This window comes from Nanorana parkeri, unplaced genomic scaffold (genome assembly GCF_000935625.1).
Source record: "Nanorana parkeri isolate BGI_ZX_2015 unplaced genomic scaffold, ASM93562v1 scaffold529, whole genome shotgun sequence".
NCBI classification, from domain to species: domain Eukaryota; kingdom Metazoa; phylum Chordata; class Amphibia; order Anura; family Dicroglossidae; genus Nanorana; species Nanorana parkeri.
In genome coordinates this window covers 306,544-324,829 of record NW_017306797.1, presented here as the reverse complement: position 1 = coordinate 324,829, position 18,286 = coordinate 306,544, and the positions used below count along the sequence as shown (strand labels likewise).

Below are 18,286 nucleotides of genomic sequence, written 5' to 3'. Positions count from 1 at the left end.
TGTTAAAAAAAAAAAAAAAAAATGTCATTTTAGGCAACTTTAATGTTTTAAACGTATTTACTTATCTTTATTGCTATCACATAGTGGGCTAACAAACCCCTTATTTCTGAGCAGTTTAGTGGCGACAGGTTATCTTTAGAAACATTAGGGGTCTATCAGACCACTAATGTCGCCCTTACACTCCAATGAAGCAAGTCAAGCACATATTGTGCTTGAGCAGATTCTTCCCTGGCCTCAGCAGCCGGGGAATGACGGCTTTGAATCTGGAAGGGACTAAACCTGTCTGGAGGGGCCCCAAGGACCACACAACTGGTGCAGACTGGGCACCAGGTGATTGGAGGCTATGATGGTTGTATATAGCCTACCCAAGCTTGGCAAAAATGCTTGAGAGGGAAGACCTTCACATACAGTACATGCACCCCTGCACACACCGCTAGTAAAGTTCTAGCTAAGAGAGTTTTGCACAGAGAAGAGTTAGAAACGATGTCATAACTTAATGCCGCCTACCAGAGTGTACTAGGACAGGAAGTGAGGAGGAGACAAAGAGGGCCATAAAATCAGAGGTTCTAACCTTTTCCTTGCACTACCCTAAACTAGAAAAAGTTGTCACACTTGGCAATATTTGCTCCTTTTCTGACACAGCATCTCTTCACTTACCTTTGTTCGCTCTTTTTTTGCTTTCTCAAGTTTGTCCATTTCAATCTTCTGGGCTTTCGCTAAGAAAGGAAAAAGAGAAACAATTATGACAACGCTTTTCCATCTCAGTTTAAGCAGTATGTATATTAAAGTGACACTAAATTCAGAAGTTATACCTTAAAAATACATTCAAATACCTTAAACTATTACCAAAATGTATCTTATTTGTGTATCACTCAGCCGTAGATCCTCAAATCATCTCTGAATTGGTGCCGACACCGTCCTTCCTTCTGGAGGGTGGTTACTGTTGTTCCCCATGGTCCCTGTGTGTGTAGTAAAGTAGCCACTGCTCCAAGCTCACTCCGTGATAGACTACAATCTCATGTTTAGTTTACTAACTTGTATTGAGATTGTAGTCCATTACGGGAGCGATGTTGGAGCAGTGACTACTTCACAAAACACACACGGACCATGGGGAACAAAAGTAGCCCCATTGCAGAAGGAAGGACAGTGTCCGCACCAACTCAGAGATGATTTGAGGATCTACAGCCGAGTGATACACAAATAAGATACATTTTTGATAATAGCGAAGGTATTTGAATGTATTTAAGATTTAACTCCTGAGTTTAGTGTCACTTTAATCTCTGCGCCACTTCTGAGCTCCTCTAAGACCGCTGCCATGAAAGCAGGCCACTAAAACAAATTCAATTCAGGTGCCATTAATGTGCTGGTGTAAGGCCCTGCCTCCTTTCTGATAAGCCCCACCCCTTCTTCCAATTTGACACAGCTATTGCAAACTGCTTTATTACCACTTACATATTTGTTGAAAGTATATAAAAAAGTGTTAAATTGTACAGGACTTGATCATAAAGAGCAAAAATACAATGAGGGGAATTTATCAAAACTGGAGAAGACAAAATCTGGAGCAGTTGCCCATAGTAACCAATCAACTTCTCTCTTCAATTTGTTCAGTTAAGATTTGAGAATATGCACATTGCCAATGCACAGCTGCTCCACTTGATACATTTCCCTATATTAGGGATGCACCGATACTAGTCTCGGTGCCTATACTAGTATCTGTGCCGATGCCGAGTATTTGGGCGAGTACTCGTACTCACCCAAATGCTCCGATGTCTAGCCCGATACTTCCTGTATCAGGAAGCCGGGCAGCGTGTAATGACTCACGGCCCGGCTTCCCGTCCAATCAGGAAGCCGGGCGCTGTGTAATGACGCGGTGCCCGGCTTCCTGATTGGCCGTGAAGCCGGCTTCATGCCCTCTCGTCACCTCATGACGAGGGAGAATGGAGCCGGCGTCCTGGCCAATCAGGAAGCTGGGTGTCGCGTCATTACACGGCGCCGGCTTCCTGATTGGCCAGAAAGCTGGCTCCATGCTTCTCGTCACATAGTGACGAGAAGCATGGGGACGGCTTCCCTGCTAATTGGGAAGCCCGGTGGAGAATTTACACGCTGCCTGACTAATCAGGAAGCCAGGTGGTGAGTCATTATACACCGCCTGGCTTCCGGAATGGGATTTCGGGTACTCGGTATCGGCGAGTACCAAAAAATAAATAAATACCGGTACTCAATACTGAAATACCGGTACATCCCTAATATATATATATATATATTTTACACACACACTTCACAATCGATATGTTTAAATTTCTATATAATTTTTAACATGATACAACAGACATACCAAGAGCCTCATAATATGAATCTTCTGACCATCCATGGGGATCAAACATATCCTGTTAACAATGAATAGTATGATTCAGAATGGAAAAATCAATATCAAAGCACAAAACAGATAAACATCAAAGTAAAGATCAATGGAATCTGATGGCTATTGATAAAAGCAATTATGTCCCTGTGGTCAGTAAGTGTTCCTATTGTCTAAAACAAGCTGCGAATGTAAAATGGGTAAAATATCTGCTGAAAGTGCTCTCTGCTATAACACGACACACAAGAGGTTACACTTACCTTAGGATAATTTGTTCCAAGCTCATCAATAGAACAGAATTGGATGAGTTTTTCATAAATACTGGGAAAGAAGAGGAATATTTGTTATAACAAAGATACCGGCATAGAACAGTCCAGACTAAACCAATATCAGCCTGTATAAAGACTCCAGGTGGGGTCTAGGTGGACCACATTAGCTCCTGGCTTCCTATATGTCCTAGATACTTCAACAGGGAAATTGCTGTGCGATAATTCTGTTCCTGGCCTCCTGCGTTTTACGTCGGTGTTCTTGCTAATGGTATTGTACACCAGAACCCCCTTTTGCATTCTCCAAACCACTATGTCCTTTTCAGGTGTCAAATTGAGAAACAGACTTTTTGTGCCTAGTGAGCTCCGATAACAATAATACACAACTGAGGTCACATTGTGGTGACTGCAAATAACTGCTTTCATCTTGCCAATGCCTGGAATGTAGGGTTGAGCAGTATACAGGATCTTGACTTCAGCCAAAGTCAACACTAAACCCCTCCCTTATTTGTGCAAAGCCCCGCCCCTGCCTTAGATTCCAAAGCCAGAAACTCGATGGCAGGGGTTGGCAACCTCAACACTCCAGCTGTGGTGAAACTACAAATCCCATAATTCCTCTGCCCCTGGAAGTCATAGCTGTGGCTGTCAGTCATGCAATATCTCTTGGCACTTGTAGTTCCACAACAGCTGGTGTGCCAAGGTTGCCTATCACTGCTCTATGGCCAGAAGAGTCTTGGCTATTTGACTGCTGAATGACAGCCAAGGCTAGTACAGACTGAAATAAACACCTTCTACACCTTCTGAACCAGGCGCTACAGACAAAAACTGACTGATGGCCCATTCACACCACCAGTGGGGAAGCTAGACATTCTGTCACCCAGGGCAAAGGCTCAGAGTTGCTCCCCCCCCTCCCCTAAAGCGGCACATGACCCTCCAACTCCCTCCCACCCCCTAGCTTCAGCCCTGCCCAGCATAGTTGTGACACACTGAACGTAACACATTGCACTTTTTCCTTTTTTTTTTAAACTTTACTGAAATGTCACAAGTGACATTTAAGTAAGTTCTATGAGCACAGCACAGTGGGATGCAGATGTACCATGCTGTGCTGAAAAGTACTGGATGCCGTACTTTTTCTCAGTACACACCATCACACCGTGTGAACTGAGCCTTTTTGGAGTAAGGCAAATTGCCTTGCCTTGTGTTGCGGTGGGATAAAACAGCCCAGCACTGCCCCAACGCATTGGGTGTGAACCAGCCCTTAAAAAAGAAAAGGCAAGAGCTGACAGGTTCCCTTTACCAGATATGTCTGTGACCACATTCAGCAATGAGTCTCTAGGTCGGGGTGGAAAACCTCAGCCCTCCAGCTGTGCTTCAACTACAACAACATGTCTCTGGGAGTCATACCTGTAATGGTTAGTCCTGCAATGCCTCATGGGACTTGTAGTTCAACAACTGGAGGGCCAGAGTTGCCCACCCCTGCTCTAGGGGGTAAAGTATCGGATACAAAATAGCGCTGTGCTCAGAAAAAGCACTATGACTGTCCTTTTCAAAAACAGGACTAAAAAAAAAAAAAAGGACAGTTGGGGTCTGGATTTAGCAACGGCAGCACATCTTAGCATTATGACTCAGTTTCTCAGCCTCACCTGGGGTTCCGGAACTCTTTCTTCTTCTGTATCATCTGATTCATATCTGTCCCTTCTTTCAGCTTTCTCTCATACAGTTTGTGAATTTTCTCCTAAAAAGAAATCAATGACTTAATAAACATAACTACATTATTATACAACTAATTTTTTCCAAGAGACAAAAGTTCTAAATGCCAGCATGCTGGTAGACAAGTATATAGAAAAGAAGATATTACATGGTGCACATGCTATGACCCAGTGGGGCTGGAACATGTAAGCGAGTTGCTTTTATAGAATTTGCTGTCTGAAATAAACACTTGAAGGAGATTCCTTGTGTGCTGCCATCCTGCTGCTGACTGATGTGCATCCTTGGAAGTTGGATTGAGGCTTTGCACCATGGTGGGTAAGTGCGGGGTATAATGCGAGACTAATGCATGCTGCACAGAATGCTTTTTCAGTGTCCATCATTCTGACAGATATGAAGAAATGTTCAGCATTACATCAGATCTCAGACACACACTTGAAATATGAGAAAGTCTGTAATAGGAGAGGCACCTACAACCAGACATGAAAAGATTTAAAGAAGAACTCCGGGCAGAAAAAAAAACTTAACCCTTGCAGTGGGGCTATCTTCGGTATTTTAGACCAAAACAAGCACAGTGAGGGGGAAGCCCTGCTGCAAGGGTTACGTTTTATTCTGCCCGGAGTTCTTCTTCGAAATCCTATGGTTGGCAGGACTGTGCAGACGTGCGTTTAGAAAGATCCTCAATGTGTTTAAAGTGGACCTTCCCTGTGTACATTTCAGAGCAGACAGCACTCAAAAGTCTCTTCGGTGGCCCGCCCTAATTTAGTTTCCCACCACGTCCGGATCAGATGCGGTACGTTATATTTTTCTTTTGCACCAAAAATGCATCCCAATGCATTTGTATGTGATTTTTGGGCTCTGTTCACACCGGTCCAGTCCGTTCCAGTGCAGGAAAAAAAGAAATGCATGTCACATTTTTCCTGCACTGGAACGCATCACAAATGCAACACAATAGAAGCTTTGACATGGTGCAGGAAGAGATTAATTTGCATATTGAGATTACCCCCAAAAACACACAAAAAAAACCCAGCACTGGAGCACGTCACAAATCCACCGCATTTGCAGATATGCGTGCCGATCTGGTCCGGACATTGTGTGACAGGGCCCTGATACTGTGAGATGATTGGATGGCTAGGATCACCAAAACACAAACCCCTGTCCAGTCAGAATGCTTTTAAGGCTTGTTCAAACCATCTCCAGACCAGATCTGGATGCGTTTTTGATGCGGTCCAGTGCATTTTTTTTGTTCTCAATTGGCTTTGTTTGGGTTTTAAGCAGGTTCCAGTGCCCTCTGGTGCACTTGCATGCGTTTTTGGTGAGTTCTAGAGAAAAAAAAACATGCAGCATGCTGGACTTTTTCTGAAAACGCTCTGGAATGGTGTCAACTAGCCTCATGTTTACCATTGGAATTAATGTGTATGTGTTTTTGGTCCAGATAAAAAAAATGTTCTGGCCTGGATCTGGGGATGAAGTGAACAAGCCCATCTTGTGTTAAGTCCAATGAGAGCATAAAACAAAAAGGTCCGAGTGTCCAAAACCTTTTAATATTGATATTTGTGCACAAAGAGACAACATAGATCGGCCAACGCATTTTGGGTGTTCACAGATCTTCCCCTTCTTCAGGGCTTATATATAAAAGGAAAGATTTGAGGACTCAAGTGCCACAGTCACCAGAGTTTACAGGTTATTGCCAAGCCACTGATCCTGAGCATATCTGGTTTTCATACAGTAAACAATTAAACAACAATTTTAAGTTCTCAAATCTTTTCATCATACCCAAGCCCTGAAGAGCTTAAACGCGTTGTCTGTTCTAGGATGTCTTTATAAATATCAATATTTAAAGCTTTTGGCCTCTCAGTTATTTTGTTTGGTGCGGTTATTGAACTTTGCACATGTAAATCTTCATATTTTGGTGCCCCTGCTTTTGGGACACCTCATTTTTGTTAAGAACAGCCTCACCGGAGCTACTGTGCCATATAGCAAATTGATTGACCTATTGAAAATATTAATCCAGTTCCTTGTTTCAGATAACGCCTTTACTGGTCACTGAGGCAATCTCTTTGGACCCTGGAATGGAAGTTGACAGCACTTGGCAATACATTTAAGCCCCTGTAGTAAGGTGAAACCAAAGAGAGGCACAGGAGAAACAAAATTGGGTATTCAAAAGGTAACATCAGTCATCGTGTGGTTTCTGCTCCCTAGAATCGGCTTTACATCAAAACCCTAAAATGCAGCACGCATTTACCTTAAACTGGCTGTATACTGAGCGGAATAGCTCTAGGAGGACAGACGCATTACAATTTGCTCCATAAAGGATGCTAAAAATTAAAAAAAGAGCACCTTGGAGGGGGAAAAACATTAGAAAACGTTGTCACTTCATTTGTGATGTTAGGGGTGGAGGGGCCTTGCCTAAACATGTGGAATTTGGATAAAGAAGGGGTCATCGGAAAGGTTTGATACACTGCATAACAATCAGATGCCCTTGTCTATGGCCAGACTAAGCCGATTAGCGGATTATCTTTGTAATTACCAGCTATGGGGGTATAGAGGCTGACATGTAAGGAGCTGGGTGGTGAATGGCACGCAGTAGACCCCTTTGTCATTTTACATTGCTGACAGAAGATACCCTAAATAAAGCCAGACAAGTCAGTTACTCATTATGTCTCAACACACAAAGAGATCAGTAACTGTGTTTCTACATTAAGGCATTTGTAATGTGATTTGAGGAGAAGAAACACCTATGAGATGGTACGAATGATGTGTAAAAGAAGAAAGGGAGTATTCTCCAGATCTTGTATAACCCAGGGTGCCTGTAAGCGTTGCACTTTCTTCCCTGCCATCAAACTTCATGGTGTGAGCAGTTTTCACCTCTAACAGCTGACATTCAGCCATTTTATAGAGTACATGGAGCAAAAAGGTATTACAATGTAACCTAAAGTGCAACTAAAGCTAAAAAAATGTTTTGTAGCTTTGGAGAGGGATTAGAACACCTGGCAGGTCTTTATTGCTGTCTGTGCCCGTTAGGCCTCTTTTACACTGTCTGATAAGGCGCAGAACAGTGCATGGATCCCCTCCTGATGTCAGAGTTGCAGATTGGCTGTCACCATTGTGACATAGATGTTCATTTAGTTGCGACGGAGTAAAGAAATTAAACAGCCGCAACATGTCAGTCTATGGGGAATTGGATGTAAACAAACTTGTGCCTGTTTACCCCAGATCCAACACGATCAGGTCCGGCAAAATGGAACACTGTTCCATTTCTTCTTCCGGACCTGGCCGGGGGGCAACTGAAAATAAAACTGACACCCGTCCATTTAGATCAGACTGCCCATAAACTTACATTGGACATCCGATCAGGTCCTCCTGAAAAATTGACAGGGAGACCTGATTGGACCACCTGTATGGGGCCTTCACCCTCTCTATTAGTCCTGGTGACCGCTGTCGCTGGAAGAAAATCCCAAATTTTGGATTGTCACCAGAACAGGAATAGATGGAGAAATCTTCCAACGGGGACTCAAGTTCTGGTGACCTAGCTGACCACCAGGGATTTCCCTCTCTTTGGAGGAATTTCCTCTCTTTGTTGTGGCTGTTGGACAGGAAGTGAAGGGAAAACAGGTGGCCAAAAAAAAACGCCAAAAAACCTGACAGGTGTTCTATCCCTCCATTATTCTATTCAAAACCAGGAGAAAAAAGGTTTGGCTTCAGATCCACTTCAATGAAAAAAAAATTAGATTATTACCAATTACAGGTGGTTTGACTTTATTCCAAGAGGAGGCTGCCATTGTGGTCTCTTCCTTCTGAAAGGTTAGTTGTCTGCCTGTCAAGCTGATCCGTGCTCCGAGTCATTGATCTAAAACAAGCATGTCCATATGGACTTCTGATTTTTTTGATCTGTATAATGATGACTTGAACGTACTGAAGCTGGTGGTTCAGCATAAAAGCCAGGTAACTATATTTTAAGAAGGCAGCCAACAATGGCAGCCCCAGTAGTTCTCATAACATGTTTACTTTAATAAATGTAGGTATTTGTTCATTTAAAAATATTTTAAATTATTTCTGAATGTCCCTGATTTTACCTTGGTATCCATCTTTTCCAGACCCCTAAAATAGTTCCAACTGGGAGAGGACGATGCAGCACAATAAGCCAGTCAGTTGTGCTGCAGTTATCATGTGCTAACAAGGGACATGCTGATCGAAGGAGAGAGCAGAGTTACAGATGAGCTCGTCAGTCTGCGGCTTCTTCTTCACTCTCCAGTCACAGACTGAGGGGCGGGGACAAGACCTAGCTGTGTTACTTTAATGAAAAAAGTCAGGACTCCAGGCCAACTGTCCTATGTGATGGGGCTGTGCGAATCTCAGGAACGAATAGACAGAAATACAAATGTTTCGGCAGGGAGAACAGCATTCATATCTTTTGTATATTGAGCAGCTTGACGGAAGTTAAGCTTTTAGCTGACAAGAGGGTAGATACATAGATATGGTTTTAACATACATCTCTAGCAATCTTATACTACAGCAATGCAAGCCTGTGCCATCATTTAGAAGTAGTAGTCACTCACAAACCTAGGTCCAATGCATCAATCCGTCCTTTGACGTTGGATACACATTGCATCACAAGTACAAAGCAACGTTTTGGAACCAAGCATGGTACCTTCATCAGGCAAGAAGCTCAGTGAGCATGGTCCCTTCATCAGGCATGAAGCTCAGTGAGCATGGTCCCTTCATCAGGCAAGAAGCTCAGTGAGCATGGTCCCTTCATCTGGCAAGAGGCACAGTGACTGGGTTATCCAGCATGCAGACCTGGGTCACTGTGCTTCTTGCCTGATGAATGGACCATGCTAGGTTCAGAAATGTTGCTTTGTACTTGCAATGCCATGTGTATCTGACGTCAATAAAAGGACGGATTGATGCATTGCACATGGGGGACTGAGTGACTACTTCTACATCTGGTGCCATCCTCATGTCATTCAGCACCCTCTATTATATTACCATGGGATTCCAGTCTGGCAATGCAATGGGACAGGCATAAATCATTTGATGTATTATACATGAAGACAGTGTTCACAAGTCTTACATGCATGCAGTTTAATGAAATAAGGTATATGAGCAAGGGTTATATATCTAGTATACAGCACACAGTCAGAATCCAGCTAAAGAATATAATTTGGATGAGTGATATTTAGGGCAGGCTTCAGCATGCAGAACTCTTGAGGCCAAGACAAATGGGCTGTCTCTGTCCTCGGTGGCCTCTCACACCTACATACTGCATTCCTCATAGTCACACGTGGCCTTCCTCCCTTCACAACACAGAAGAGATAGAGTCGATGTGCACATCTTTATAAGACATGGGATTACACTGCGTCAAGCATCTGTGTTTACACTGGTTTACAGGTTGGCAGGTGTGTCCTCGCAGTTTACCTGCAGGTGATTGGAACATCGGCCCGGAGGCTCGGGAGGGATTTTGATGTCATCTGGAGACATGTTCCGGACCCTCTCTGAGAAGGAGGCTAAATACAAAAAGGAAAAGAGAACAAATATAAGGAAGGGGAGACAGCACTGCATAGTAATACCACAGCACAGGCATTCACCTAGTGCAAGCACGTTATCAGGGAGTTAACAGATGCGGGACAACAAACATGACATTTCAGTGCTGCCAAATTGCTGGATTATTTCTGTTTTGATGTGGAGGGGAAGGGGGTTCAGACACGCCAATGCTTTTTCTAACTGCCTCTGGCTCCTCTGATGGCTTTTGCACCCGCCACCCCCTTTTTCAATGCATGGGAACAATCACCCTCTGTGTGGCCTGTAACACCACTGAAACTAGATGTTCCCATTTGACAAGTTGTACATTGCTTTCTGCTGCTACTAAAATAAACCAATTTCATAAGACAAAGATCTGTGGGCAAGATGCAGTCATCATGATTTGACTACTTCAATTGTGTAATAAAAGGTGACATCTGATTGGACGACACACAGATACACTACACAACTCATTAAATAAACTTGATTAAGAGTTAGTTCCTGTTAAAATGAGACATACTTTAACCCCTTTGCTACCAATCTATATTCCCTTCAAAGAGGTAAGTGGGGATTGTGTTGATTGACCAATGTTTCGTTATAGGTTCAGTCGTGTACAGTTTAAGAATGAGCTTTCCCATTGACAAACAAAAGAGCAGTGTCTAACAAGAGGACAAGAAAGTATCTGCAGCTAAGGAAAGTCATTGATTCATGGGCATCCTAAAGGGCACAGCGCACACAGCAAGGCTGGCTTGTTCAGAGAACGTAGCGAGGTCAGAACAAAGGCTCCCGCACATCCCATAAAGCCAGGCATTAAGTCTTGGAAAAACTGAGAATTGACTGGGTGTCCGAGCAGAGAGCCGCAGCAAGGCCTACAGCACACCAAGAGCAAACAAAAGTGCATGGCACACAAAAGTATTCAGTATCAAAAATGATTTGTATTTCCCAGGCTTTTATTTATATTTTCTCCACATTAATATGCAGGCCAAGCTGTCCAGCAAAAAAGACAGTTACAAGGGTTGGGATGAACAAAATGAAAGTCAAGTGTTCTTACCACTCCATTTACACCAAAGCGTCAGTATTTCAGGCTGTTTTTTTTTTTAACGTGCGTTGACATGTGCTTGTCAAGCGGTTTTTCAAGCATTTTGTTGTGCATTTTTCAGTTTTTGATGTCCTCCATTTTGTTCCCCAGTGTTTTCTGTAGCGGAAGGCTGGCTCTTGCGTGGCAATTGCACAACAAAACGCACAAAAAACGCTTGTGTCGCACATTTCCAATGAAGTCTATGCCCAAAGGGCAGAAATCTGTAGAAAATTAGATCAAGTACTTTTCCCAGTAACAGGCATTTTGCTCTAGGCAACATAAGGCTCAGGTAAGTACAGGGGCCATAGAAAACAATGGGATTCCTTGTGTTCAGCATTTTGTAGCTTTGAGCTACAAAACACCTAGGTGTGAACAGGGACTAAAAATCGTTAGCTGAAGTTATGTTATGTTTTTCAGGCGGATCTGATCACGAGTATAGTTCAGTGAATGTACATGGATGTGCATCTGTTTACATCCAATTACCTCCGAATCCTTCTAGGTCCGAAACCCCCCAAAAAACTGAAAAGGTTTGCGTCCTTTTCTGTTTTGTCCGGTAAACTGATGCACATTTGTTTACATCCACCTGCCATCACAAGATGGAAGAAAAAAAAGAAGTGACATCCGTTCCGTTCAGCTACTATTCAGCCGCAGATCTGTTCACTCATTACCTGCTGAGCCGAACGGACTTCACAGTGTGAAAATGGCCCTTGCAGTGTATGAAAAGCCACAAAATAATTTAAAATCCCCATCAGGTTATTATGCTGCTTGTGTCCTCCTGGGTCGTTTTCCCTTCACTTCCTCTCCTGCAGATGCAACAGGAAATTAAAAGGAAATTACTCCAAAAAGAAAAAAAAGGTATTCCCATCAGAGACAGGTCACAAGAACAGGGGGATTTTCCCTAACCTCTTGCTCTGCTGACCTCTCAGTAATTTTGGATCTCCCCTCACTTTGTCTTTGCGACAATGGTCACCCAAATAAAGGGCTGGATCTCCCCAGCAGATACAGACAGCAATACAAACCTTTCCACACCCTTAAAAAAATGACTTTACACACACACACACACACACACACACATTAAAAGTCAGTTTTTACTATTTACGACTACCTTGCCCACAGAGGGACAACACTGCTGCTTGATTTCAATGTAGAATGAAAAGCATCTAATACTAGTGGCAGTCTGCAGCACAAATTATTTTAGTTCTCATTTCATAAAAACCTGAACATTCTGAAGACATTTGTTTTAGCACATAACAGCTGTACAAAGTTTTGGAGGTCACCTCATTATCAATAGGGTTAATCCAACTTTCTAAGAGCTTTGGAGTTCTAGCAATGCCTCTACATGTCAAACAAACACTCCTTTCTCCTGTAAGAACAGGACGGATTACACTAGTTAAATGTTCATATACACACACTGAGTTAATGTGCCCTACGGCTTGAAGCTTTCCAGGCTGCAGGGTGTGTCAGCTCCTGCACACACCTCGGTACCGTCATATCCGCCGAGGTGAAGTCTTGTGTGTCATTCTATCATAGTACGGTTTAAAATGACTGGACAAGACAAGTCATTTAAAAGGATTCAGCATCCTGTTGCCCATTGTGCTGAGCAGTACAGATCTGGATACCAGATGTTACGTATTTAACATTATATAAAAAGGAAATTGTAGTCAATGTAAATAATCTTATTGGTGTGTGTTAATAAAACATTGTTTCAATGTTTCGTTTTCAGATATACACTGATCAGTAGGGATGCACGGATATAGCGGCCGGAAATGGCACTTCTGGCTGAATGCCGAAAGTGCAATTTTTCTGCTGATACATCGCTGCATCCCTGCTTTCTTTCCTCCCCGCTGGGCGCTGCTCTGTGTCCCAGCGGGGAGGAAAGAAAATTTTACAGGCTGCCGAGCGCTGTGAGCGGCCGGCGTTTCTCCTCCCACACCGCTCAGCCTCCTATCACAGTCCGGCAGAGCAGTGTGTGGGCGGAGTCAGCCCGCGTTGTCACAGGAGGCTGAGCTCTCCTCCCTGCACCGCTCGCTCAGCCTCCTGTGACAGCGTGTCAGAGAGGAGAGCCAAAGCAAACACTCAGTGATCGCTGAGTGTTTGTAGATAATTGAGGACATGGCATGTGTACTATATCCTCAATTATGAATGACTGGGAGTGATATACATCACCTCCTGTTCATTCATAATTGTGGTTATAGTAAACACACAATGTTCAAGTTATGAATGAACAGAAACACTGATAGAGGATTCCTGTTCATTGATAACTGGGGATACAGACTTTGTGTCTGTTTATACCCCTAATATTTCCCCGAAGTCCCTAAAAGTAAAAAAATACAAAAATAATAAAAAAGTTTATAAAAAATTAAATATTAAACAAATTTGAAAAAATTTAAATAAAAAACATTTTCGGTTTCGGCCTGACAATTTTTTTATTTCGGTTTTGAAATTTCCATTTCGGTGCACCTCTACTGATCAGCCATGCCATTATGAATAACAGCGATTATCTCATTACTGTGGCACCTGGAAGTGGGGGGGATATTTAAGGTAATTTCCTGGCGGGCTCGGTACGTGGAGCTGCGAACACGCCCGAGCCCATCCTTAGTCAGGACCTAACAAAAGTGGTCCAAGGAAGGAAAACCTGTGAACCGGCGACAGGGCCATAGACGGTCAAGGCTCATTGATGCATGTGGGGAGGGGAGTCTGGCTCGTGTAGTTCGATCCAATATCTACTGTAGCTCAAATATCTGAAGTTAATACTGGTTCCAATAGAAAGATACCTGAACACACAGTGTACCGCAGTTTGTTGCGTATGGGGCTGCATAGTCACAGAACATTCGGGGTGCCCATGTTCTCTGCCAACAGCATCTGCAATGGGCATATGAGCATCACAATTGGACCACAGAGCAAAGGAAGAAGGTGGCCTGGTCTGATGAATGTTTTCTTTTACATCATGTGGATGGCCGGGTGCGTGCGTGTTGTTTACCTGGGAAAGAGATGGCACCAGGATGCACTATGGGAAGAAGGCAAGCTGGCTGAGGCAGGGTGATGCTTTAGGCAATGTTGTGCTGGGAAACCTTGGCTCCTACCAATCATGTGGATGTTACTTTTCACTGTTTCACTGATCTACTCTCTGGATACAAGTTCATATGTCAGCTCATGGTGGGAGCTTGCCTAACCCTGATTTAGTTATTTTGTTAGCTGTTAGCTTTTATCAGTGCTAAATGTTGCATATGTAAAGCCATAATGAGCACAAAAAAAAGCATACCCACTAATTCCTGGGGGTCTCTCTTCTCCAGCTCTGACTGTTCCTGGAAAACAAAAGATATATTATTAACTATAAGCACAACTACATTGTTTTCATATTACTCAGGAAATATGAGGTGTCAGAAAAGTTTGTGCATTTTACATACAAGACAAAATCGTGAAAAAGAGTGTCAGATCATGAAAGTGGTGTGTCCAGGAGGAGGCAGGAAGTACACAGGGATGAAAAAAAGCAACTGTAATAGAAACAATATAGCAGACAAACATTACTAACAATACTACTAATACTATACTAACAGATGGCATTGGGGATGTTGGGAAACCAAGCAGGAGTATTTTAAGCAACATTTAATAGATTCACTTAGTGGGGAATACTGGATTCAGACTGTGCCATGTGCATGCAGCACACGTGGTAATACACATGCGTAGGGATAATCAGGCCTATATAGTTTCCCTTTCAAACTAAACTGCATTGTATGGATGTGAACCATCTACATGGGAAACAATGGGATTCCTACTTGCGATGCATTTTCATCCAGCAAAATACATAAGTTTTGCTTCATGAAAACGGAGAATTGTCAGTAGGCCCTTAGGTCTTGTTCACACAGGCTTCAGTGTGTATGAGATCAGTTTGTACAGGAACCTTGTACAAAGAATTTGCAATGCTTTCAGCAAGATTCGGGTAGCTTTTAAAGTCAACTTCAGCTGCAGTTCAAGGACGGTCCACATCCAAGTAGGAGTGCTAATAGTCATTTTCATCACTTCCTATCTGGAACAATGTCTTAATTTTGATACACATGATAAAATCTGAAATTTTGGCTCGAAACCCCCCCCAAACAATTCTATATTTCCTGAAAGCAGAGGTCATTTAGAATAAAGAAAAATGCTAGTTGCAAGTTTTTATGCTGTACAGTGTTTGCGCAAATGTTTATCAAACCAACATTTGCAGGATAAAATACACTAAAATAAATGTTAGAGCACAAAAACACAATATAATACCCACATTTGTGCCGAAGTATAAAAGTTGGGGCTGTGTTGGGTAGATAGATAACAAACATATCAAGCCTTAAAATTGCGTGCACCCATGAAATCCCAAAAAAACGACCATACCCAAAATTGTCCATAGCTTTTACCTCATCAATTTAGTGTCATCGGTGGTAGATGGCCCTACAATTGTTGCTCGCACTTGACTTTCGCGGTGGGAAGTAATGTGTGGCACAATTGGCGTTCCTGCACGTAGGCACACTTGATGCGTATTTGCATTTGTATGCGAGTGTAGATGGTATAAGATTTTTTTTTTAAAACACAAATTTATTGCCATCACAAAAGGGGCCTAAAAAAGTTTTTCTGAACTGTTCATAAAATGTCCTTTCCCTTTTACAGCAGAATTGCCACCATTTTTCTTTAAAAACTTACTTAATATCAAAGAAAATCATTAAATTAAAAACCATCAAGGGCTGAAGGCCGAAGGGGGAATCAGACTGTGCCCATCCATGACATACATATCATGGGTGTCCTTCAGGCCCTGTTCATGTCATAAGTCTTATGGAGATGGGCCTGAAAGACTAGGAGGTGGTTTTACTCGACTGGTCACCCCACTAATGCAGAGAAAGGCAGTAACTGGTCCTATCAACAGGAAGCACACCAAACAAATACCCCTCGGTAGACACCAGGACTTGCAGAAACCATAAAATCATACAGAAAAACGAATACAACCACTACATCCAAGGGCTGGTAAGCTGCAATAAATAAAATTTTTGTTCTTGGGTTTAGATATCCTTTAGCGTGTAGGTATGAGCGATCCTACAGGTCTGGTATGAGGATAGGCTTTTTAAGTGACCCTGTCAGCAATGCATTTGTATATGAAGGCATACCAGTAATAAAAGAGGCTGTATACTTACTTTTTCATTTGTTGATATACCACCCCTTTCCCGGCCAGCACAATACATCATAGGTCATTATACCATGTACAAGAGGAACCAATGTGTGCGACAGGGAAACAGGTATTCGACTCATCTGCCGGTCGTATACTTGCAGCGGCCGTGGAGAAGTGAAGAGGCGACATAACAACAAATGGGCTACTGAAAATATAAGTATTCAGCCTCTTCAATTACAGGTAACATACAAAATTACACTTTGCTGACAATGTCACTTTAATAGACATGATATTACAATACACAAGAGTTAATGCAAGGGTTTAACATATCCTGAACACGTGATCTGTATTTGACGAAGGGAACCCTAACACATCTCTGCTGCAACACCCAGTACTGCAGTAGCACTGCATACTCCTACCGGGAACTGCCATTCAGAATGAATGGCAATGCAACCTACCAGAGCACTTAGCATGTGGCGCATTGAACTCTGTGATGGTGTGCGCTAAACCCATGGATAGCGTGCCTTTAGTACCTTGGTTCTCAACTGGGGGGCCGTGACCCCGTGTTCAGTGGGTCGCCATGTGCCTTCCACTTTTCTAGGCGAGAGGCCTTTTTTTCAGCCTCCCCCTAGCTCAGCACTGTCAGTTCTCATGCCAATCAGCCATTCCTATGCGGCTCGGCGCTGCGTTATAGCTTGAGGTGGGGTGGGTAGCAGCTATGGCTGTGAGAGAGCTCCATTCATTGCTTACAGCTTCCTCGCATGTCCTGTGGTGGTGCCTGGACCGGAGCGATGTCAGGCCTTGGTTCCTCGCACCTCTACAGGGCACGCAAGTCAGTTGTGCAAGCAATGCACAGCATCCCACACTGGACCCCAGAGTGAGGATCCACTCTAGTTCGCATAAGGTAGGGAGACTGGGAGGATCTTAAAAATCTTTGATCTTGGAGTGTATGTGTGTCTGTGAGATTGTGTCCGTGGTTGTGTGTCTGTCAGTGTTTTTGAGGGCCCGTTTACACTAGTACAGAGAGTTAATCGAACAGTCCTGTGCGATTAGTGCACTGTACAATGCAAATCGCACCTACTACGCGTTCTGGTGTGGTAGGTGCGTTGCATTGCCATTCATTTGAATGACACCCCAAGCACACCTACCGCCCACAGTTCAATCCACTGCACCAGAATGTGCGTTAGCGCAATGCCTATGTTCCATTGCCGTACACCTTGGGTCGCAACTTAGTGACCAAGGACAAATGTGGGTCCTGAGGTTACGCAGGTTGAGAACCACTGCTTTAGCATAACGCTAAGGAGTGAATCGGCCCTTAAACCTGCAATCTGACAGAATATTTTTAAAATGCACCAAATTTTCTCTTCTTTGGAATTGTGCACATGGATTAGGATAATAAGGCAAAAACGATTCTTTCCTAATGCGGTCTTCAACAAGTGATTCTGTGTTGCCAGCCGCAGCAGATAATTGTCACTAGTCTGACACGCAGCAGTGAAATAAGAAGGGAGGGCCAGGGATGTAAGATTCCTCCTCAGACACTGTGGCTATTCAGGGCACACAATGTATTTCAGCGTTGCCTGGTTACCTTGCCATAGGGAGGAGGATAACAGCGCCACAGACTGGACAAGGAAGGATGTCCACTTTGTTCCTTGAACAAGATGCAGCAAAAGAATGTGTTGTGGTATTTCCCAGTGTTTCAGCATAACAACCCCACAGTCTGGGTATTTGTGACCAAGAAGGCAGATTTAAAAGGGAAAGAAGGCCTATTTTAACATCACCTCTTCGCTTTTCATTTGTTTACAGTACAGCTTGTTTAAAGAAGTGGTCCCCAAAAACTTCATTTCATAATGAGGTTTCACAATTGACCCCCAAACATTTGTTGTATGAAAATAATGTAAATTCCGCTTCATATATTAATACTAATAATAATAATATTGTAAATACTGTTGACACTTCCTTTTGGTATCAGCAGCTGCCATTATGGTTGTTACAATGCTAGATTGGCACCACTCCAATGAGTGGAGGTTATACTCTCTGGCATTCCAACAGAGTTTGAGTTGGGTGTACTCACTGGCTTCCCAACAGAGTTTGAGTTGGCTGTCCTCACTGGCTTTCCAAAAGAGTTACACATGCACAAAGCCCATAATACCAGGTGAACTGCCCTGACACGCATGTATTTTGTTGAATGAGTTAATAATATATAATAATATATTATTATAATA

The 18,286-nt window shown here is 43.1% G+C and overlaps 1 protein-coding gene across 1 annotated transcript in view; it reads right to left on the bottom strand.

Annotated features, from left to right (window-relative positions):
- The window catches only part of SAP30BP (SAP30 binding protein), a 45,956-nt gene that overhangs the window by 1,639 nt on the left and 26,031 nt on the right, over positions 1-18,286 (bottom strand). Inside the window, exons 4-9 of the mRNA XM_018561540.1 lie at positions 14,193-14,235; positions 9,751-9,839; positions 4,269-4,360; positions 2,620-2,680; positions 2,336-2,387; positions 658-716 (exon numbers count right to left, since the gene is read on the bottom strand). Coding sequence (XP_018417042.1) covers positions 658-716; positions 2,336-2,387; positions 2,620-2,680; positions 4,269-4,360; positions 9,751-9,839; positions 14,193-14,235 — 396 coding nt within the window. The remainder of the gene's footprint in view (positions 1-657; positions 717-2,335; positions 2,388-2,619; positions 2,681-4,268; positions 4,361-9,750; positions 9,840-14,192; positions 14,236-18,286) is intronic.